The 22,119-nt window shown below is 45.3% G+C and overlaps 1 protein-coding gene across 12 annotated transcripts in view; it reads left to right on the plus strand.

Moving 5' to 3' along the window:
* Positions 1-719: 719 nt before the first annotated feature.
* YEATS2 (YEATS domain containing 2) overlaps positions 720-22,119 on the plus strand; it is a 50,982-nt gene continuing 29,582 nt past the window's right edge. For 4 of the 12 annotated variants that reach the window (XR_008578355.1, XR_008578356.1, XM_054836020.1 and 1 more), the window contains exons 1-11: positions 1,147-1,804; positions 4,902-4,999; positions 5,107-5,199; positions 8,204-8,446; positions 10,427-10,542; positions 11,787-11,948; positions 13,578-13,689; positions 15,367-15,411; positions 16,452-16,638; positions 18,319-18,558; positions 20,461-20,619. Coding sequence is in view for 9 of the 12 variants with exons in the window: in XM_054836020.1 (XP_054691995.1) it covers positions 1,705-1,804; positions 4,902-4,999; positions 5,107-5,199; positions 8,204-8,446; positions 10,427-10,542; positions 11,787-11,948; positions 13,578-13,689; positions 15,367-15,411; positions 16,452-16,638; positions 18,319-18,558; positions 20,461-20,619 (1,555 nt within the window). In the remaining 3 variants the exon portion in view is untranslated. Of the gene's footprint in view, positions 859-977; positions 1,115-1,145; positions 1,805-4,901; positions 5,000-5,106; positions 5,200-8,203; positions 8,447-10,426; positions 10,543-11,786; positions 11,949-13,577; positions 13,690-15,366; positions 15,412-16,451; positions 16,639-18,318; positions 18,559-20,460; positions 20,620-22,119 lie in introns of those variants that run through there. The other 8 variants (XM_054836021.1, XM_054836022.1, XM_054836024.1 and 5 more) reach the window with 6 other exon arrangements.

Genomic DNA, 22,119 nt, shown 5'->3' on the forward strand with positions numbered 1-22,119 from the left:
CAATTTGAGAGCCTATGAAGTACAGTGAGTAGTAAGTATGGTATAAGATTTTTTTTAAGGCTATTTTTTGTGAGATCAGTGCAAGAACTCCCTTCGGTGGGCCTTGTGGGCACAACAGGTAAGGGCAGGCCGGGGCCGCCATCCCAGCCGTGAGGTGACACGGTGCATCTTGCATCTCGGTCAGCCCGTGCCTCATTTTCTTGGTTTGTTTAGTTTTTTGGGGTTTTTTTGCTAATCATCATCACTGAATATCTTCTGTATTAAAATGTCTTCCTCAAATTTTATTACTTCATAAAATAAGGTTGCTTCAGACAATAAATCAGAATTAGACCACTATGTCAATATACCTAAGCAGAGACATTACAGCGTCGCTAATCTCGGGGTTTTGTGGTGTTGAGGGCAAATCAGCGCCCACAAACCGTTCGTTACCGCGGGAGAGAGGCGCGGCCGGGTCTCCACAGCGGCAGCGGCCCCGGTTCGGCCGCCTTCCCCTGAGGGCCCTTCCCCGCTCCTTCCTCCGCTCGGGGCCCGGCGGGTGAGGGCCCGGCTTGCCCTCCGCCTCCCGCCGAGGCAGCACCTGCCCGCGGCAGCAGGTGCGGACCTCCCCCACCCCCCCCCCCCACCCCGGGGGGCGGTCGCCGGCGCCGTCCCACCCCTTCGCCGCTGTCCGCCTGCGCGGGCCCCGCCCCAGCCGCTGACGGGCATCCAGGCGCACGGCCCTGCGCTCATGGCGGCGGCGGCGCTGCTGGCGGCGGCGGCGGGACGGGGCGGCGGGGGCCGGCGCTGAGCGCCCCGGGGCGGCGGGCGGGGGCGGCCGGTGCAGGCGGCGGCGGGGCCAGGCGGCGCGCGGCAGAGCGCGGGTGAGCGGCGGGGCGGGCGGGGGAGGGGGAGGAGCGCGCGGCCGCGGCGGCGGCTTTGTGTGCGCGGGCGGGGGGAGGGGAGCGGCGCCGGCCGCGCACGTGGGCTCGGCCGCGCGGGCACTGCCCCGCCCCCGGCGGCCCCGGGGTGTCCCGGCACCGCCACTGCCCGGGCCCGGCCCGGCCCGGCCCTGCCGCCCCGCGGCTCCCCGGAGCGCTGCGCCTGGCGCGGCCTCGGCTTCACCTCACGCCTGCGGGTCCTGCTCCGCGGCGGCGGGAAGGCGGGGGGGGGGGGGAGCCGGGGCCGGGGCCGCCGTCCCTCCCGGGCGCGGACGGGCAATGCTGCGCCCGAGGCGCTGGGGACGCGCTGCCCCTTCCCGCGGGAAGGGTCCTGGCTCGGGTTAAGCAGCTTTCAGAGGCGGGGGGAGCCGCGCCTGGCGCGGTGTGTTACCCCGCTCGGGGAAGCCATGGCTCCAGCAGCCCAGCGAGGGCGTGGGTTAGCGCGGAGGCGCCTGTGCCCGGCCGCCGCTGCGGGCCAGGTCGCGGGGCCCTGGCGTCTCCCCGCGTATTTGGGGTGCGGATCGTTGGAGCTCCCGGCTGGGCCGCGCCGAGCGTTCCCCAGTCCGAGGTGGTGGTGCCTGTGCTGAGGGAACCTCGGCCCTCCGCGGGCACCACGGGGGCAGAGCTGGCCGGCCGTGGGGCGCGGGGGGCCGTGTCCTTTGCTCTTTCGGGAGGTCTCCCCCGTGACTCCCACGGCTGCAGGAGAAGGTCTGAAGCCTGCCCGGAAGGTCGCTGTGGGTGATGTTAATGCTCGTATTTTTCCTTTCGGTGGGGCAGTGGAGCAAACATGTCTGGGATCAAGAGAGTAATCGTGGAGAAGGACCCTGACTATGAGGAGATCACCGTCACGCTTCCCAACAAGCGTCACAAAGCAGCCGAACAGTCAGGTGGGAGCTGTCTGAAGTGAAGGGATCTTATCGCAAGTGGGATTAGAAATGCTATGGATGTGCATGCAAACAGATCAGAAAAGGACTGGAGTAGGAGCTAAGGGGTCAAAGGGCAGAAATAGAGCAAGGAGCTGATACCTCTGCGAAGGTGTAATTGTCCTACATGGAGCCATTTCCACCAGCTAGCTGAACTGAGCTTCAGTGAGGCAGGAGGATGCAGACTTTGGCGCGTGATAACAGCTAGGGCACAAGCTCTGCAAGGCCCCAGCCGTGCGCTTTGGTTCCTCTTGCTGAATTATTTGCCAGTGCATCTTCCCAGCAGTTACCCATACTGCGATGTGCTCCAACCTGCTGCGCATCTCTTTTGCAGTTGAAGTCTGCTTCCAGAAGGATTGGCAGTTTGTTTACATTTTGGGGGATACAGGTCCCAGTACTGCATGGGGGGCGGGGGGAGAAATCCATGACCCTGCAGTGGGAGTAAAAGAAATCTATGACCCTGAGGTAGGTAGACTGGCTCTTAGAAGATGACAGATGTTTGCAAGAGTAGGCAGATAAAGTGAAATGGAGCAGCATAGAAGGGGTAAGTCAGGGAGAAGGAGGGGGCTTTGAAAGATGCAAAGGTGGAGGAGGAGCAGCTTACCCAACTGAAGGAAAGGTGGATAAAGAAGTGTAGTGGAGAGGGTAGCTGGGTGAGTAGGTTTGCATTTGGCATGCTCAGATATGCTTGCTTTGGGAGCCAGCCTGTTGGCTGGATGCCTATGACAGGTTGCAGTCATCTCTGGGCAAATGAGAGTAGAGCTTCTTGCCCCTGGGACAGGGAGTAGGCTAGTGATTTTTGGCATCGTGCAGCTAGTGAGAGGATCGTGATGGGAGGAGCTGACAAACAGGGAGATGAGAAAACCAAAGCTGGCTGTGGGATCTGAAGAAGATCCAGGAGCAGAGCAGGATGCTGGAGCTGCCAGTTGGAGAGGGACAGATGATGGCTTCGTGGGTGATGTTTTGGAGGACAGCGTACAGCTGGACACGTCTGAGGAGGCTGAACTCTGGGCTCAGTGTGCTGCTGGGCAGGTCGTATCTGCCAGGTCCTTTCGGGGCCCTGACAGTGGAGCTGGCTGTGGCAGAAGAGCATCGCCACTCCCGGCTGCCTGCTCTGCTCTGCTCTGCTCTGCCCTGCCCTGCCCTGCCTGCCTGCCTGCCAGAAGTCACCACCCTCTGCGGTGGAGTGTCCTGGTGACTGCAGGCAGGTTTTTAATCCGCTTCTGAAACAACTTCTTAGAAGGTCTTAACAGTTAGCAGGCAAAGTCTCAGGGCCTTGGAACACTGTCCTTGCCAAAGTGAACTTTCTGTTCAGGTGACTCCTCCAAATTGGCTTCTTTCTTCTTCTCATGGAAGATCTCCAAGTTTTGATAAAAGAATTTCTTAAGTATACAAATTTCACTAACACGATCTTAATTAGGGACTGTGGTTGATGCTAAGCTGGGAAAAATATGAAAATAGAGTGTTCTTAAAAGCCTCTGTAATACAACCGCAAATCCTAAAGTGCTTTAATTGTCATAATGCTAGTGTTGCATGGCATCGGTCTTGGGAAGAAGCAGTTGTCCCTGTCTGAACTGTACATCTCATACCTTAATCTGTTTAGGTCTATTTTAAGTGTAGCCTTACATGTGAATTTCCTAGGCATGATGTTCATTGTTTGAGGAAAATCATATCCCTCTGTTTTTTAATTTTGCATTACTCGTACAGTTTCAACCATAATCCTGTTTTAATGTAGGCTTGAACTATTTCTGGTCCTAAAATATATATACACAGATATCTGGAAATAAGTAAAAATATTTAGGATACCCCTGTTGTAAATAGAGCATCAGTTGCTTTACTGCTGTTGTACCTAATCAGACAGTAAAATTATGTATGCTAGCTGGAACATCCCAGCAAAGTTTTGATTTGCTTTTGATTTCTTTATTCTTTCTATTGGGATATTAGAAACCTCTTCAAACAGATATGCACCCTTTAGTCAAACGAATGCTTCCTCTGAAGCTCAAAACAAAGTCTTGGTGCTGTGGTCTCCTATTCGATGTAGAAACAATGTGAGATTTTTTTCAGAGGAACCCAGGCTGTTTCTCTGATCTTCTTTGCAGTGAGGTCACTGTATTTCTGACACAGGCTGGAGGACCTTTTCCAGGCTTTCTTCTAGAAGTATAATTCCTGCTTTTCCAAGTTCTTGCTTAGAACTTACTAAAAACAGATGTTTGACCCTCCCCGATATAATGGAGGTGACTTAAGGGAAGGGCAGTATTAAAGTCTACGGTAGGTGTAAAACAAAAAGAATTAGTCTTCCTATGTTTATACATGTTCTAGGAAAACACAGTAAGATGCCAATTTAGTTCTAAGCCACTAATTTGCAGTAAGGTATTCACACAGTTTGAAATATTAAACTACATGCTTTCCACTAAGATTAATAAACTCCTGCTGAAAGGCTAAAATATTTTGACTGCCGTGCTGGAAGAGGATTTTGTAAGAGGTAGACCAGCTTTCAATAAGGTCGTTTCCTTTGTGGGTAATAAAAGGCTTGTAGGCACTCCAGAGCAGGCTGCACTTCATGCCAGTGCTGAACGTATAAAGTATTAGTTTGCCTTATTATTGCTGCATGATGTGGTGTAAATTTCCTGGATGTGAATTGGGCCAAAGAGAGCAGAAAAATGTACATAGTGTTCCAGCGTACTCCTGCGCAATCGCAGCGGTAACTGCACTTGGCCATAGCACATTTGAGTTTTCCTTTTTCTGTTTACAGCTTTGCTGAGACAGAAGTAAACAAACTGGTCCTGTTCTTCCCATCTTCTGTTATTTATCATCTCAGACCTAAAAAGGAGAAAATAGCCCTCCACGTGAACCAGCTTTTAAAGATACATGTGGTTTTTGTTAAGACAAATTGCTTTCTTTTGCAGAAAAATGATCCTTCCCTTTTTTTTGTGTGTGTGCTGAACGTATTATCCCTTTATTTCTCACTTCGTAATGATTTCTGATCTTTAATTTTTCAAACAGAGCCTCAGAAATAGAAATATAAATACTTCTTTTTTTTTCCATGTGTGGCCTTGTGCAGCTCGAGATGTTGCTGTTCAGAAGATTGAGACAATTATAAAAGAACAGTTTGCAGTCGAAATGAAGAGTAAAGAACATGAAATTGAAGTTATAGATCAGGTATAAAGGTTTTATTCTTAAAAATACGTAAGATCCTGGTGCATTGGGGTTCGGGGATATTGCTCCAGTGGTTATCCATTACTATATGTTACCTCTTCTTTCTGTAGCGCCTGATTGAAGCAAGAAGGATGATGGATAAGCTGCGTGCCTGTATTGTGGCTAACTATTACGCATCTGCTGGTCTCCTTAAAGCTGGAGAGGTAAAAATTACTTTGGAAATAATAAGACTTTAGGGAATATTTGCTAGGGAAGATGTGTAGTTCACTGACTATTCAACTGATGTTTGGTTTTGAGATGTGGTTTTCTGAAATGGTGGAATACGATCTGCAAATGGGATGGTAGTGGGAGAGGAGACCTGTGCATCACTCAGCAGCTGAGAAGTCATTCAGCAGCACTTAGTTCTGGTTTCTGAAATACTCTGCACTTTTTTCATCCGTTCTTGCATGAGAGCACCTTGCTTCTCACACGCTGCACAGTTTGTCCTTGCAGAGCCCTGGAAAGTGGGGAACATGTTTTCCCATTTCACAGGAGGAAAGTGAAAGCAGATGGATTTTGAAGCTTCTCAGGGGAAAAAAAAATTAAAAATCAAGATTTCTTGGGTCTCAGGCAGTGCCATGAAACCATCCTCCCTTTACCCTGACAGCCAGTCTGTTTATGGTTTGATGAACGTACTGATGGCAGCAGTAAAGCAGGAGATAAATTGAAGAGATATCACATAGAGGTTAAAAATTCACAAGGAGATTAAAAAACACCCAAACCCTACTAGTTAAACCCCAGTTCTGAGCACTCTGTAACAGACTGGTAATCACAGGTTGTTCATGACTCATGCAGTCTCCCAGCTGACATGCAGTTCACTACCAGTTTGGGTATTTTAGTTGCCATCAATTCAGGGAGTTGATCTGATTTCCAGTAGAGAGTTGATTTTTGAAAACTGTAGATGGATGCTGCAAACCTAGGCTTTGCTCTAGTACCAGGAGAATTTCTCTTTCAAGCAACGACTCTTCCTGCTACTGCTGTTTTCTTATGGTGATTTCCAGAAGACTTGGAGGGGAGTAAAAACAAAAAGGTCCAGCTTGTTTTTCCCTCACTGAACTTGAGTTGAGCAACCCGGAGTTGAGACAGATTATGGTAGTATTAGGAGGCTTGGAGATCCCTTCTCCCCTCTTGATTTTTATGTAGGCGGCTGAAGAATGTGAGCTGGGTTCTGGTCTTTGAAAATGTTTTTATCTGATGTCACCATGTGTCAGCAAGAGCTTGCACTGTCCCTTGTTCTTTACTTGGTCTGCCATGCAGGGTGTTTGCTTTTTCCTTGCTGATTTTCACACTTGCCAGAAATAATAACTTTTGTCATTGTTTCAAAGTGTTCACAAAACTTACTGGTGCATCCTTGCTTTGTTTAGTTTCCCTGTAGTTTTTATGAGTTTATGGCTAGTGTAGCTGCATCTTCGATTGCATTTTTAATTTTTTCTAAAAGTCGTGATTTGCATGCAGGCTAAATCAGTTGTCTTTTTATTTTAAAATTGTTACTGGTTTCAGTTTTCTTTGTTGTCAGTTTTTAATGTGCGGTTACTGTATGTTTGACTCAGTTGGCAGGGAATGATTGTCTTGTTTTTGCTTCTGGTAGAATGGGAGTCTTTGTAGTTTAATTCAGAACTTCTAGGAAGATGATTTGCAAATTCCTAACCTGTTCTCCTAAATATAAACAGTTCTTCAACCTACTGCTGCTGTGTTTTTGAGGCTTATAATTCTGTATGATTACAGTTTATTACATTTTCCCACAAATTAGTGGACAAGCTGTTGGTCAGTTTACTTGACTAGAGGTAGAAAAGAAAAAAAGGTTCTTGGTGCTGCTTTGTTTTCTTTTCTGGGTTTTTTGGTCATGATGTGTGTGTGTTCCCACTGTTGGATATGTGGTTATAACTCTTAAGTGTTGTCGAGCAGCTAATTGAGAATTGGTAATTGCTTTGCTCACGTACCTAATGGACATTGGAAAGAAAGTTCTCAAATGAACCTCCAAAGTCCAAGGTGGATCAGTGTTTAACTCTGCTCCTGCTACCACCTCTCGAGGGCAGTTCTGCTGCTCTGTAGTGGCGCTGGTATCTGTCCCTATGCCACCCCCTCCATCACACTGGCAGAATTTTGGATCAGGGAACTTAAAGTTGATTAAAAATAACCCTGCAAAGGAAAAGGAAGCTCCAACCACCCAAAGAAAAATCTCAAATCAGTCTCTTGATTTGTTTTTCTTTGTGACCTGCTCACTCCCCTTGAATAATTGTGCCAGCCTGGCTGATCCAGGTGCTTCAGGCAGAAAAGGAGAAAGCTTCTTTCAGCTGGTACTGCCTGCAAGAAAAGCTGTCAGTGCAACTCTAGTGTGAGTGTGTGGCTTCAGGAGCTGGAGTGAGCTTATCTGTTGGTGCTCTGCTGCTGGCATAAGGGTGTTTCTGTTGCCTTCAGTTGGTTCATCATCAAACCAAGGTGACAGGGAGGACTGATGGCTGGGAGAAGTGGCTGAGGGACACTTGCTTTGAGTGATGGGTGTTTTCCTTGCTATTTCTGAGGTTAAAAGCAAATGCAGGAAAAAAATACATTGGTCCTTTGTCACAGTAATGAAAAAAACCAAAAGAGATTTAAACACACACACACACACATGCCCCATCTTCCCCCTTGCAGGTTTAGGAGGACCTAAGATTAGTTCTAATATGTCCATTTTGAGGAAAGTTTGCAAGCATGCCTAAGCACATTATTCTTTATCCTCTGTTAAGCTTTGGGAGCAGACAGGGTGCTAATTATGTGTAGCTTGCCTCATGGGCATTGGCAGTACTGCCAGTCAGTATCAAAACTAAAGATCCTGATGCATTTACATACCCTGCTTGCCTGCAGAAATTGGGCAGCTGTGGTCTTTTGTACGGTATAAGACTGTAGGTGTCTGTGCAGGAAGGGAAACTGTTGTTTTCAAAGGGACAGCAGGCTGCAGTCCTCCTTTCCAAAACCAGGTGAGTTTCTGAGATCAGAAGGTCTAAAGGAACAGATTCAATTTGGGATCCTGTTTCTGTAGAACTGGGCATATGTTTTTCCTGCAAGGCAGCTGATTAAATATTTGCTCGCTCTTCATACATTGACTTTTTGCTCTGCTTCTGGCGCAGCTTTGTTTTTATCTGGGCCGCAGGGAAATAGTGACGGATCTGCCTGACCTCTTTGTTGCAGGGGACCAGGTCATGTGATGCGACAATTCTTAATCACCCTTCAATCAAGAAATTCTTGGAATCGCCCTCCAGATCGTCGTCTCCAGCTAACCAGGGCTCAGACACTCCATCTGCCAACCACTCCGAGAGTGACTCGCTCTCCCAGCACAATGACTTTCTCCTGGACAAGGACAATGGCAACTTGGATGCAGACGAGCGGCTGACAAACAGCCTGGACCAGAGACAGAGCAGAAATACTGGCCGGGTAAAGTAAAACTCAAGTGATGGTCAAGTTGTTGGAGGTGTGTGCTCTGTCTGGACTCAGTGCTGGCACCAGGAGCTCTTCATGTTTTCACCTACCTTGCTGAAGATCTGTTTCTTACCCTCTCCAACTGCTTGCTCCCACTCTCTCAGCCTGGCTTTGCTGTAAGGCTAACTGAAGTATATGTAACTTGGGTAACTCCTCTTAACTCAGTCTTGCCCAACAGAGAGGTCAGTCAGGCAGCAGTGATAGTGTTCGTGTTAGCCCAGTTATCTGCCACTGCCTTGGTTGATAGCCTCTGGGGAAGAAGGTGTTTCACAGCTTGAGCAAAGGCTTTTGCTCTGCAGATGGAAGTCAGGTCAGGAAGGGTAGAGCCTGGAGAGAAGAGCAAGATATGTCATTCCCAGCAGTGTTTATAAGAAGCAGTGCTGCTGCCTGGCCCTGGGTGCCCATGGGGACTGCATTGCTTAGAGTGGTTGAACCACTAGAGTTTGTGGTTTGGCCTCCTCAGCAGCCTGTGGAGAAAACGTGGTGACGTGGTGGATTGGCTGGTAGAGCCTGGGTGCGTAGTTTGAGTTGTTTTTGTCTTGGTTAACATCACTGTTTGCTTAAGTGAACCAGACTGACCCAGGTTAAAAATACCTTCTTTCATTGTTCCCCCATGCTTTTTTCTGGGTTATTTTTGACCTGAATCCATTCCCTTTATGGCTCGCTGTGCAGCTACAGAAATGCTTCACCTGTTGGCTGCAGTTAGTGCCACCAGGGAGGCTCTCTCACTGGCTGCAGGTGAAATGCAGCTTGCTAGGTGAGATGAAACTCTTTGGTTTCCTTTCAGTTCCTTTAAGCTGTTGGGCCTGCCAGAGGAGTACAGCCTCTAACCCAAACCAGAGATGGATATATCTCATCGCATGGTTGTTCTGCAGCTGAACAAGTTGCGATAATACGTGGCAGAAAGAGCAATGATTCTGCCTCCATTGAGCAGTGTGAGACCCTTGATAACAGGGCTGCAGTTTGCTGAAACTGTGTAGGATCCATAGCAGAAGGCAGGTAAACAATATATAATGTGGACTCACTTATATCGTAACCCACCAGACCGATATAACTTGTTTCTGCACTGGTGGCATTGATGGAGCAGTTGTATTGCTTGAGTGTAGCGTGTTGGTACGTCTTTGACCAACATGGCCCGTGGCCCAGAGGTGGCTGAGGGAGTGATGAGGAGCAGGAGCCATCCCAGCCTTCTGTGGCTCCTTGCTGCAGTTTGAGGCATCACTGACTTAACAGAGGAGGTGTAGCTGTTCCTAGTGAATCCACTGCTCCCCACGCTGGCCCTCGTCTGACGAATGCTCAGTGGAGCACCCTCCAGGGAGCTGTGGCACCAACACTGTTGTTCGTGAGAGGATGTCAGTCTCTTACTCTCTGAACAGCCTCCTTACCCAGCAGAGTCGTAGAAAAGCCTCTCAGTCCCATGCAAACGACAGCGCAGCCTAGGTTGGCACTGTGGGTCATCATGTCGTCGTAAGCCCAGCCTCAGCTCTTCACCATGAAGCAATGCAGGAGTCCCTCAAAGCAGCAAAAACTGGGAATGAGAAAGATTTAGATTTTCAGAAGCCACTCAGAGGAAATTTAGCTTTATTTGTGATTAGCAACCAGCATGATGCCACTCTAGCAGTGCTTGATGTTTTTTAGATAGTGCAGTGGCAGTGCTTTTGAAACCCAAGCTGAAGTCGTGGCTCAGATCCATGGTATGTTGCATAATGTACGCTCAGTGAAGCCATGCAGTGTACACTTGGCTAGGTAGTATATCATTGCTGCGTGCCCGAGTTGCTTAAACATGCCTAGATAGCAATTTGAGTATTTTTAGGGATGATTCATTGTTGGCGTCTCATTTAACTATGCAGGTTTACTTTTTTTAACAACAAAATGATGTTTAAGAGGAATGTTTGGTTTTTTCGTTTGCCTTTTTTTTTCTTCCCCTACCCTCAGGACAGTTCGGGTGTTTCAAACTCTCAAAAACCAGGACAACGAAATGCTGGACTGTCAAATGATGAAACTTCACGGCTTTATGTGAAGAAAACGATTGTGGTTGGCAACGTCTCCAAGTTAGTATCCACAGTCTGAGGGATGGGCCTTTTTTTCAGGATCAAATGGAATAGGAAGTTAAAAATAGGATGTTAAAATTAGGAGACAAATAAAATTGCTAGGCTGTCACAATGTGAGATGTTGCCCTTGAATAACCACTGTACCCAAGGCTGCCCTCCTCGAGTGTCTGCATGAGTTTTTCTGTGGGAGGAACAGGCATTTTAGTAGTTGGGGTTGTTTGGGGTTTTTTGTGTGTGTGTACATATATTTGGAGGTTTTAAGATCTATTTCTTTCAAGGGGAGTCTCAGCCTTTTCTGACCAATTAGAAATCCCAAGTTTTTCCATGAAAATTTGGAAAAGCCACTTGTCCTAATGGCTAATTCAGTGGGTTCACAGGGACGATGTGTTGGGTTTTTTTTAAAACAAAACAAAAAAAAACCCCAAAACCAAACAAAAAACCCCCCCACAAACCACCATAATGAGGAAAATTGTGAAAGTCCAGCATAGTCTGAAGAAAGTCATTTGTACAGTTTTTTAGTTTGTGGTTTTTTGTGGGGGTTTTTTTGGTTTTTTTGGTTTTTTTTTTTTTTTTTTTTCAAAAAAAAAAAATTAAGACAAGTAAATATACATAACTTTTGAACTTTGAGGAAATTAGTGAAGAAAGGCATTCATTTTATGGAGAAGCCCAGGTTTTAACTCTCTACCCTCACACTACTCAAGTTAGTCTTTTCCTCTGGCGCAGAAAGTAGCAAACATTTGCTGATGAGACTTACGGCGTTAGAAACACATCTTGAAAATCTACCTAAGCCTGGACCTGGAACCAAGTGTTGACTATGAAGCTTCTTAAAAATTTATAAGAATAGTTATTTTTTGTTGCTGATGATCTGGAGTGATTTGACTTCTTAATATCTCAGAAAAGAGGGGGAAGGGGATTTGACAACAGTAGAATGTTAAAATTAAGCCTAATTAAGAAGCAGATGTTTAAATGGACAGGTTTCATATAGCAGTTGTACACTAAAGTTGAGGAAATGTCTTAGGAGCATAGAGTAGATTACGGGACCTGTATCTGTTTCTGGAGTTCTTCTGAAGAGCTGGATGAACTGTCAGAGTAAGGAATAATGAGCAGAACCATACAGGGCACAAGATGACATGGGCATTTTACCATCTCTAATTTTTTTTACCTAATCTTTCCCGAGATACTTTTTGTGGTATTTATCTATTTGGGATTTTTATCTTGTGTTTGTTTTTTAATGTCTTTGCCAGATACATTCCCCCTGACAAGAGAGAAGAAAACGATCAGTCGACCCATAAATGGATGGTGTATGTCCGAGGCTCTCGGAGAGAACCCAGCATAAATCACTTTGTCAAGAAAGTTTGGTTCTTCCTCCATCCCAGTTACAAACCTAATGACCTGGTAGAAGTGAGGTAATAAGGAATTATTCCAGTCATTATTCCAGTCTTTATGTTTGCCAGGCTTACTATGCCAAGTTTCTTAGAAAGTTAACAACTTCTTTTCCTGGTTTTGTATTCCATGTCTGTCTGTAACCTCTGGCTTGGCCTGACTTACTCCAAAATAACAGTAAAAATAAATTAGTTCTTATGTGGCAAATGTGCCAAATGTTTTTGGTTTTTTTATTTTCCTACTGGAAAAAAGCATTTAATTTTTGCATTTCATGTTATTCATGTGAGTTTATACATCTCTTGTATGCCTTACGGTGTCTGCTGTGCAGGTTAGACTTCCATTGTTAAAAGAGGTGTTCTCCACCTCCCACCCTGTCCAGAGTGGAAAAGAAAGAGGAGTCTCAGAAAGCTTTTTTGCCCTTAGCTTTAGTGATACATGTGCATTTGGGCAAGAAGTTTTATCCCTTTCCCAAATACTGTAGTGAGATCAGTGGCATTGGCTGCATGCTTGAAGGAATTTCCCGTCAGTGTAATGGCGTTGGTGCTACAGAAGCAGGGCAGCTTCTCTGTCCTCTCCCAAACCTATGTTCAAAGCTGTGACTCTGAGATCAGCGGAGTCGGTTCTCTGTTGACTGCTGCAGGGAAATGCCCTGTCAATCTTCCATTCTTGCTCCTTTGGACGAGGCAGCGGGAGGATGCCTTCAAACTACTTTGCGTCTTCCCGAAGAAATTATTGTCCATGGGCCGTTCAGCTGCCTGCCTGGAGGAAGGTGGGGAGACGGCCTAGGTACAGAATGGCAACTTAATTCTCGCAAAGTTAAACTGAATGAAAGGCAACTCCAGAAAGGTATATTTGAGATAAAGGTGTTGGTAAGGCTCACTGATGTTTCTGAGAAGGCAACCCTGAGCAGGACGAAAGCAAACTCCTTTGTATTTCTTGTATAACATACTAAATTACAGTTGACTGCTCTATTTTTGTGCCTTTCTCAGTTTCTAGTATCTGATGTCAATGCTGTTTGTGTTCTGTTTTAATCCTGTCTAGTTAATTGATTTCTTCTTGTTGCACAGTCCTGGTCATTGTAGTGAACATTAATGTTCTGGACTGAAAATAGCCTTTAAGCCTCTTGTGTTTTGTTTCGTTGCAAAACTGCATTTGGGATTTACAATAACAACAAGCTGAGATACAAACAAAGTAATGGTAAATGTTACAGATAAATGTGGTGTTACATGAAGCGTGTGTGTTCTTGCTACTAGATAGGGAATAGCAGAAAGTGATTGCAAAATGCTGCATTGAAAACTCACCTTGCAGCTGTGTCCTAGGAGCTGACTTGGGGTTTTTTGAAACAAGTATTTTTCATTTGGCATTACACAGCCTTCCCCTGACCCCCAAAGATGCACATTTCCTGTGTTCTCTTATTCAGCAGTGTTTTACATTTTCTTCCCTGTCCCCTTGTGCAAAATAAAACTCTGGTTTCAGCTGTCCAAAGCCATAAAATTATCATTTCTGTGATTGCATTCTCTCTGTGGTGAAGAGGAGGCCTGAAGATAGCTTTAGTTGTCAGTTAGAAAAGCAGCCTTTGGCTTTCTGAAAAAGAGGTAGGTGAAAGCTATACCACTTCTGCATCCAAAATGTGAATCACTGTTTGTTTCCAGAGAACCTCCGTTTCACCTCACCAGGAGAGGCTGGGGAGAATTCCCTGTGAGAGTCCAGATACACTTCAAGGATAGCCAGAACAAGAGGATTGACATCATACACAATTTGAAGGTATTTGAACAAAATATTTGAGAGAAAGGCAATTAAATAAGCTCTCCTGCATAATCTAGAGAAGAGGGTCTGCTTGTGTATGCGCTTCTGTCCCTCTCTGTTGTGTGTATGTCCTGCTGGTTATTTGCACACGAATAGTTGAGCTGGAGAACCAGAACAGATCCAGGAACACCTCTTACCTTGGCTATATTGAAGGTGATGCTGTAGCCAAGGAACCCAGCCTTGCAGAAGCTGGAACTGATACTGCTCAGAGCAGCAAAGCATTTACCTGGTTTTTTTCCCCCGCAGTTTGAGATTTTTATCATGCTCTCACTGGCTTTAATTTGACAGGGTGCTGCAGGGCTATCTTTCTGTTGGTAAAGTCGTTGCTGTATCTGTTCTGTTCCTTCAGCACTTGCGCATATCAGCTAGGGATTATATCTGTTGGTAGAATGGACAGGGAGGAGCTGAGATTCCCCATTTGTTCCTTGTTCCTTTTGAAAAGAGCTTTCTTTTTCAACTCATCCACCTGTCCTGTCATGCTCAATAGGATTTATAGTATGCAGCAGTCCTGCAAAACTAGGCCATTGCTCTTGTTTTCCTTTTAATTAGTAGTCCCTAGTGTTAGTGGAATTAAGTCCTGAGCTGGTTTAGTTTCCTGTTTCTTTGAGCAACATGATTAGTTTTTATTTAAACCCTGCCTGCATTAATGAATTTCCTGCTAATGTAAATACCTCGTTGCAACCCCAAATACAGACAGTAGAGAAGGTTGGAAATGTTCCCCTGGAACTTAGGGACACTTAATGCAGGTGATGAGTAAAATATATTTGGAGAGATATAACTTGAGAAGAAATTGGTAACAGTTTGATGGATGTTGTGCAGAAAAGGAAGCCCAGCCTATAGAAGGAAACTGATCCAGTCTGTGGCACACAAGAACTCAAATCACCAAATCTTTGCTGTTTGTATAGTGAGCCTGTGGCAGCTGTGAGGTGATGTGAGTGAGCCGAGCTCTCATCCATGGCTGGCAGCCCATCTGCCACTGAGCTCCGGGGCACCAGGATCCTGTCAAACCCAGCTCTATATGTATGTTAATAGATGCCTCTGGGATTTTTTGCCTCTTCATCAGCTGATAATTCAGTGTAAACAGTTATTTAATCAAAAGTATAGTGCAAACATAGCCTTTGTGCTGGTTAGTTTAAATCTCTTTGATTCCCCCCCCCCCATTATTATTTCCTTATATTGACTTCAGGAACAAAAAAGAATGCTCCTCAAAAGCTCCTCTTAGGTTGAAATAATAATTGCCCCATCCCTGGAAACATTCAAGGTCAGGTTGCATGGGGCTTTGAGCGACCTGATGTAGTTGAAGATGTCCCTGCTCTAGGGACATGTATGTTGGCCTGATCTTTAAGGTCCCTTCCAACCCAAACCATTCTATGATTGTATCTCCCCAACAACCTCATTTCATTCAGCTTTTTTTCTCCTTTCTACTTTAGTGCAGGCTTTGGGTTGTGGTTGGCTTTTTTGCAGGTGAGAGGGTACTAAACAGAGCACATGGATTTCTGACCCTGTAGCCTCAAAATATTTGATATGCTGCTGCTCAACTTACATAACTTCAACCCCTTTCAAACAAATTGTTTTGTAAATTCTAGCTAATATATGGCTTTGCCCTGGTTAATACAAATGTATTGTTTTACCTAGTTGGACAGGACCTACACAGGCTTGCAGACGCTTGGCGCAGAAACGGTGAGTCAATGGGTCATGGGATGGATGTTGTACTTTGCTTCCATTGAGAATATTTAAAAACAAAAAGATACACGGGACTTGGTACAGACCCATTTGATTTCACAATTTCTGGAATGTAGATTTTGCTCTCTTGTTAAATGAAATGATTATGACACCTTGTCACTATTCATGACAAGAGTCATTTTTTCCGCTTTCCAGTTCAGGGGAGACTGTTTCCAGCTCTTCTTTCATAAAGAACTCAACTTGTGCTACAGTTTTAATTTTCATTTCTTTGTGGAGCTTCTGGTACCAATGTCTTGATTTGCATTCTGATGTGCTGGAGATCTCATTCATTAAGTTAAAGGGATCACCCAACTATCCTGCTGGAATTTTGCAGTATATTAAGTACTTCTAGGCTTCTGTGTCTGTCAAGATGCAGTATCTTCATGGAAGATGAACTCTTAAAACTTAAAATAAAATAAATGAATTAATAACTCATAATTTGCTCTATCCCTAAAGGGTTTTTTTGGTATTATTTTCCCCTTGCTGTACTGTAGTGAATGGAAATTTTTATGGTGAAATTGCATTACTTCAGCTTTTCAGTCTGTGGAGAAAACATTAGTGTGAGATGTCTACTACTGTGATTGAAGAACACTTTTGAAGAGCAGCTAATGTGTGTTTCTCAAGGCCTTATCAAAAAAGGCAAGCTGCAGTTTTTTGCCTGTCCCTAAGGGAGTATGCAGTCCTTTCCTTAGTGGGATGCTTGGAGCTGGGCTCTATATTCCATACAGTGTTCACTATTCGGACTTCCCCACGGACTGAGAGATGTGCTATTTTACCATGGTGGTTAAATGTTGCAAGATTTTTGTCTTAGCTCAGGTGCTGTTGGACCTGTGGGAAGTCTCCCCCGAAACAAACGGAAGTTTTTTGCAGAGGTGGGGGGAGGAGAGGGAGAGGTTTCTAGACATCAAAATAAAAAGAAAAGGCATAGTTGTTTTCACTTTTTATATCTTTACCTAGCTACCAAATACTAATGTCATCCTTTCTCCTATTTCTGGAAGGTAGTGGATGTGGAGCTACATAGGCATTCCCTTGGCGAGGAATATCTCTTCTCCCAGTCTTCGGAGTCTGACCTTTCTGACGTTCCTACATCTTTACCGCTGCCGTTGAGTATCCCAGCACCAGTCAAAGCTTCGTCGCCAATTAAACAGTTGCGGGACTCCAGCCCAGATGCTTCTGCGGACAAAGGTAAAGCGAATGGGTATCAGTGAAATTCAAGTTCTTGGAACTTCAGCTCTTCTGGACACCTCATCTTAATTGGTCTTTTGGCTTAAAGGTTGCCAGTGCTTCCTGTTCCTTCGTCACCCCAGATGATTATTTCCTCAATGTACTCTGAAATGCAATTCAGAAATTGTTTTGGTTTGCGGGGTTTTGTTGTTTGTTGGTTGGGATTTTTATTTTTTTTTTTTTTTTCAAATCTGGAGTTTGTGAGTGGGCTCTGTTTTGCTAAATGTAGTGAATATGGAGCTTTATTCAGCAGATGTAGTTGGAAAAGAGGTTGTTGAATAGCACTTGTAGTTTTGTTCCTGGCAGACAGTTTTCAGAGGGTTTTTTAGGTTTCTGAATGTTTTGGGAACTGTGTATAGATTTAAAGAATTGGTCTAGTGGTGTGTTCAGTTATAGACATGAGTTAGCTGTGGGAGAAAAAAAAAAAGACTACATAACTGTGGTGTTGAAAATAGAAAGTGACAAAGATGTAGTGCACGTTTGTCCAAGGGATGGCATCTGTGCATGTCGCGGTCTCGTTCTGACCTTCCCCTGCAAGATCAGGAAACACAGCAGCCATTGTAGTGGGCCAGCAGTTGATGCCTTAGGATCATTTGAGTTGCCTGAAGCAAGCTAGCACTGGCCAGTTGGGCACACTGTTCTGATTTTTAGTTTGTGTGAAGTAGGAAAAACGGTGCCTCTGTTAGCATTTAGCTTTATTTTCTGAAATACATGGTGTCAAGGCTTACATGATAGACCTTGGTTAACTGGGCTGAGAAACAAGGATGTCTTTTATGGTTTGCACATTTTAGCGTGAGAAACTTGCTGGAAACAGCAACTTTATATTTCAAAAGATGGTCACATGCAACATGGTCTGATGCCTTTCTTGATTTATCCTGACACTCCTGTGCTCAAGGAACGGCTTTAAGCTGGTGTCTTGCATGGTGTGCTTTCTGGTAGGTGCCGTAATGCCACTGGCGATGTTCTGGCTCAGCGAGAAGAATGTCCACTGTTTGTGCCATGTTTTCTTGTGGCCAAAAAAGGAGAAACACAACTGAATTTTAAATGCTTTTTGTTCAAACAGGAGGATATGCAGCACCTTTAGGTGAGCAGTGCTGCAGAAAACAGGGAGGGAGTAAATCTGCCTCTTTCTTACACAGTGGCTTCTCTCATCAGCTCCAGGTTAATTGATCTCCTTCTGCGTTAGGTAAGGTGAATTCCTTAGCCCAGGTCACAAGGCAGTAGGTGGTCTCCTTGTGCTCTTACTCCAAAAAATGCACTGCGAGATTCTCTGCAAAGGAGAGCCAGCCTTAGTCCTGTGGACCCCTAACTGAGGACACTTGAAACTACCAGCAGGTTTTGGTCAATAGAAGGGTTGTTCCAAGAAAATGTGTTAGGAGTGGCTGATCGCCTGCCACAGCTGAACAGGCTGTACACAGTAGCGTTTTATTCTTCTGTTCAGGGACAGATCCAACAGGCTTGCACAGGAGGAACCCCCTACCTCACTTTCTCCCCGTTCAGCGCTGCCCATCGCTTGCTTTTCCTTCCTTCCTTTGAGAGCGTGTTTGTCATACCTGAGTTTTGTTTGTGTAGAGAAGCACAGTAAGGAATTAGATGTCTCAGCCTAAGAACTATTTTTCTTCTTTTCCCTGTTTTAATCAGGATTCCCTGGGAATGCTGAAACCGAAAGACATGCCACGTTTTATTCCCTGCCATCTTCGATAGAACGGACTCCCACCAAGTTAGCCACACAGAAAGTTGCCTTTGGCTCTCATGGAAATTCAGCTTTTCAACCCATTGCAGCTAGCTGTAAAATAGTGCCTCAAGGTCAGAGTCCAAGCCCTGCAGAGTCGCCAGGAAAATCCTTCCAGCCTATCACCATGAGTTGCAAGATTGTATCAGGTGAATGTTAGTTTACCTATCCGAGTGCTTCACCCTGGAAAACAAGAGAGTGAACCAGTTGGACTTGTTTTGTGTCCTTCCCCTGATTTCCTACCAATGTTTGAACGGCAGTCAGTAGGAAGCTCTAGAATAAGGAGCTAAATGCACTTCTTAATGTTCAAGGGAAAAAAATACAAGTGTGAAATGCTTCACATGAGATCAAAAGCAGGATGAGAGCTGTTTTCTCCCTGTTCACCAGTGCTTTTAAGTATGAAAATGATAGTCTTTAACTGGACTGCTATCCCCAGAAAGGCCCAGGCAAGGACACATCTTCCATGTGGGATATTTGTATGTGGGAAGAAGCCATTCTTCTCCCTCCCACTTTCAGACAACTGGGATGGATTAAGAATAATTTTTTTTCCTGATTATTAGGCAAATAATTAGGTTCAACCCTGCAGACTCGAGTGATCCCTCTTGTACTTATGATATCTCCTCAAATGGAACAGCTTTGGTGGTCTTCTTCCACAAGTCCACCCTCTGTTGGATTTAAATTGTCAGCTGACTGCAGTGAGCAATGTGATACTCTTTTGATAGCTTCTGAACCAAACATGGTCACGGTGCTGTTTACTCATTTCACTTATAGTCCCTTCCCTGCCTGGGCATGATGCCATCCACTGGAAGATGTTTTACATCAGAAAGTTTTAATGTGCACCTCACCATGGCACATGTTGTGAAGCTGAAAGATGACCTGTTACATCCCTTCGTTTTCTGGTGTTCAGGGTAGACAGCATGAAGCACCAGCTATTTCTCTGTGATTTCTGATGATCTGCTCCCAAATAGTTTTACTCAAGTGTGTCTGGTTTGTTGTTGGGTTTTTTATGACATTTCGATATTTTTCCTTGACATCTTAAAACTGTACTCAGGCTGATTTACATTTGAACCTATGCCAAGTGCTTTCTTCTTTCTTAATAGGCTCTCCTCTTGATCTCCTTTTCCCAAGGCTTCCCAGAAAGCAAAAATTACAGGGGCCATCCTATCTTTCTTAAAATCCTTGGACTATTCTCTCTTGATCTTTGCTATTTAAGTGTTTCACTCTTAAATATTTTTCCAAGGCTCTGCTGTCTGCTGAGAAGTGTCACCCCTTTCAGATTTCAAAAGCAGTTTGTAAGACATGGGGATTTTTTCATCAGCATTTATGTTCCATTTTAATTATCCATCACTGCCAAGAAAGCAGATTAACAGGCAGTTGAAGCTTAGTGTGCTTGCTGCCATCTCTTTCTCTGATCGCTTCTTTGCCTGTCCTTTTCTCTGCATTTCTTGTTTACGCCCTCATGCAGCTTTTTTCTTCTCTAGTTTTTCTCTCCTGGTCTTCTTTCCCAGAAGTTGCGCATTTTAGAGTTTGCTTTCAAGGGCTTCTGCTGTAGCGAGAGCAGTGAAGAGACAAGAGCGTCCATGCCCGCCTGATATTTGCTGTATCACACAGCTTTTTTACAGGAACTGCTCGGTTCCTGGCTCTGGGTGCCTGTACTGTGGGCTCCACAAGGGAAAGAGAGCACCTGTCAAGGAGCTCGGCTCTCTTTCTTCATCTCCTTGGGTGGACTGGTCTTGGCAGTGAGAACGATTTAGGTAACGTCCCTCAGGATTCAGGGATGGACTAGATGGCTTCTCAAGGTCCGTTTGAACCCTGCTTGTCCTGATAGGCAGAGAATGCCCAGGGTAGGTATCAGCCATAGTACTTCACATGCCTTTTCCTTTCCTTCTGTCTCCTCTTTCCTTCTCCAAGTTCTGTGATGTCACTCAGGCTGGGAATTGCATCCGCAAAAAATGTTTCTTTGCTAAGCTATTTAAATAAGTACTGCTATTGCTGTATTTTATGTTCTCACAACACTTACAAGATAGAAGCATTGGACTTTTTTTCTTAAGGTTCTCCAATATCGACCCCTAGTCCATCTCCGCTACCTCGTACCCCAACCTCCACTCCGGTGCACATGAAGCAAGGCTCTGCTAGTTCAGTCATTAATAATCCGTATATTATTGTGGACAAGCCTGGACAGATGGTTGGAGCAGCAGCCACAAGCACAGGTGTGTAGTGTGATCACAGAAGGCAGTGGCTTAGTTTTACCCATTCAAGTTTTTTCTCCCTTTAAAATGATTAGTATAATAACAATATTTCAGCTTGCAAAGATGGAAAAGTACTCAGCAAAGAAAGAGGGAGGTATTTTTGGTTTGCACAACTGGCTGGTGTAACATGGTTAAGGGTATCTAAGACTTTAACGAAACCACCTTTAGAAAACAGCATGTAGCGTAAGGCCAAATTGAATTCACAGATACCTCTTCAAAGAGACCCTGTTCTTTGCAGGCAAAAAGGGAAGAGGAGAAAGCAATGTAGACTGTGGTGCACAGAGATTTAAACAGAAGCAGTGCACAGGTGGTCGGGTAAGGACTGTATTGCAGATAAAGGCAAAAGGCGTGGAGAGCTTGCAACGACTTGCAGATCAGTCTTTAGTTCCAGTGTATGGTGCTCTAGATGTGTTGAAGTGATTGAGTAGACCCGGGTTACCAGGATAACAGCCGTGTTAGGTCCTGTTATGGCTCTCAACTTCTAGCTGGTCTGATTTCAGCTGGTTTGGATTCTTCTAACTGGATTCCCTCCGTGGTTCAGTGGTGACAGAAGCCTAGGGTCAGGGGGAGGACTGAACTGCAGGAGGTGGGTGATGAGTACGGGAGTCAATTGGTAATCTTTGCGTCAGGGCTGGAGGGGAGGTCACTCAGAAGTAATTTATTTGTTGTGGTTTGTGGCCAGGAACTGCTGTCTATTTAAAAATACACTTGTTTGTGTATGTGTGTGTGCTTGCCAGCCTCTTAGAAGGATGCTTAGAGCCATGTGGTGAACTGCAGCATCCATGTAACACACAAACCATTCACTGGGCATGGTTGGAAAGTGCAATTTTATGTGATGGAACACAGCTGTCATGTTCATTTTAACTTCACCACAGAGGGAGTTGGTAGGGGGAGCATAGTCATAGCTGTGTGTTTTGGGGCTTTCTTGGTAACACTGAGGCTGTTTCACCAGTGCGGGGGGGTGTTTTTTGGTTGGGGGTTTTCTGCCTTTTTTCTCTTCTGTTTCTCCTTTACCTCCAGCCTGACTGTCTGCTCTGCATCTGTGGTTTGGTATGGTTTGGGTAACTTTTGTGTTCTCCTAGTAGAGATCTGTACATGGGAGGATAGGATCTGTAGATGCACCAGATGGTTTGGACATACAAGTCTTAATGCCACTAAAGGTGCAGTTTCCCACTACGTTAGTGGGATGTAAGTACAGAGTGGCCTGGAAGAAGCTGCCTTTCCCTCCCCTGCACTCCTGCTGCTTCCCCTGTGTCCTGCATGAGTCAGATCAGATCAGTGAGAGGGCAGAAGATTAATACCATCCCTTCCCCAAATTGAGTTTTGTCAGATAGCCTCATCACCAGACGCCCCCGTATGAGAGAGCAAGAGAGAACGTGGAACTGGCTTTTTGGCAACAGCAGCCTGGCTGGATTGAGCATAATGTGATATTACAGTCACAGATCATATTTGAAGAGGGGC

The sequence above is a fragment of the Grus americana genome, chromosome 9, assembly GCF_028858705.1.
Source record: "Grus americana isolate bGruAme1 chromosome 9, bGruAme1.mat, whole genome shotgun sequence".
In the NCBI taxonomy this organism is placed as follows: Eukaryota; Metazoa; Chordata; class Aves; order Gruiformes; family Gruidae; genus Grus; species Grus americana.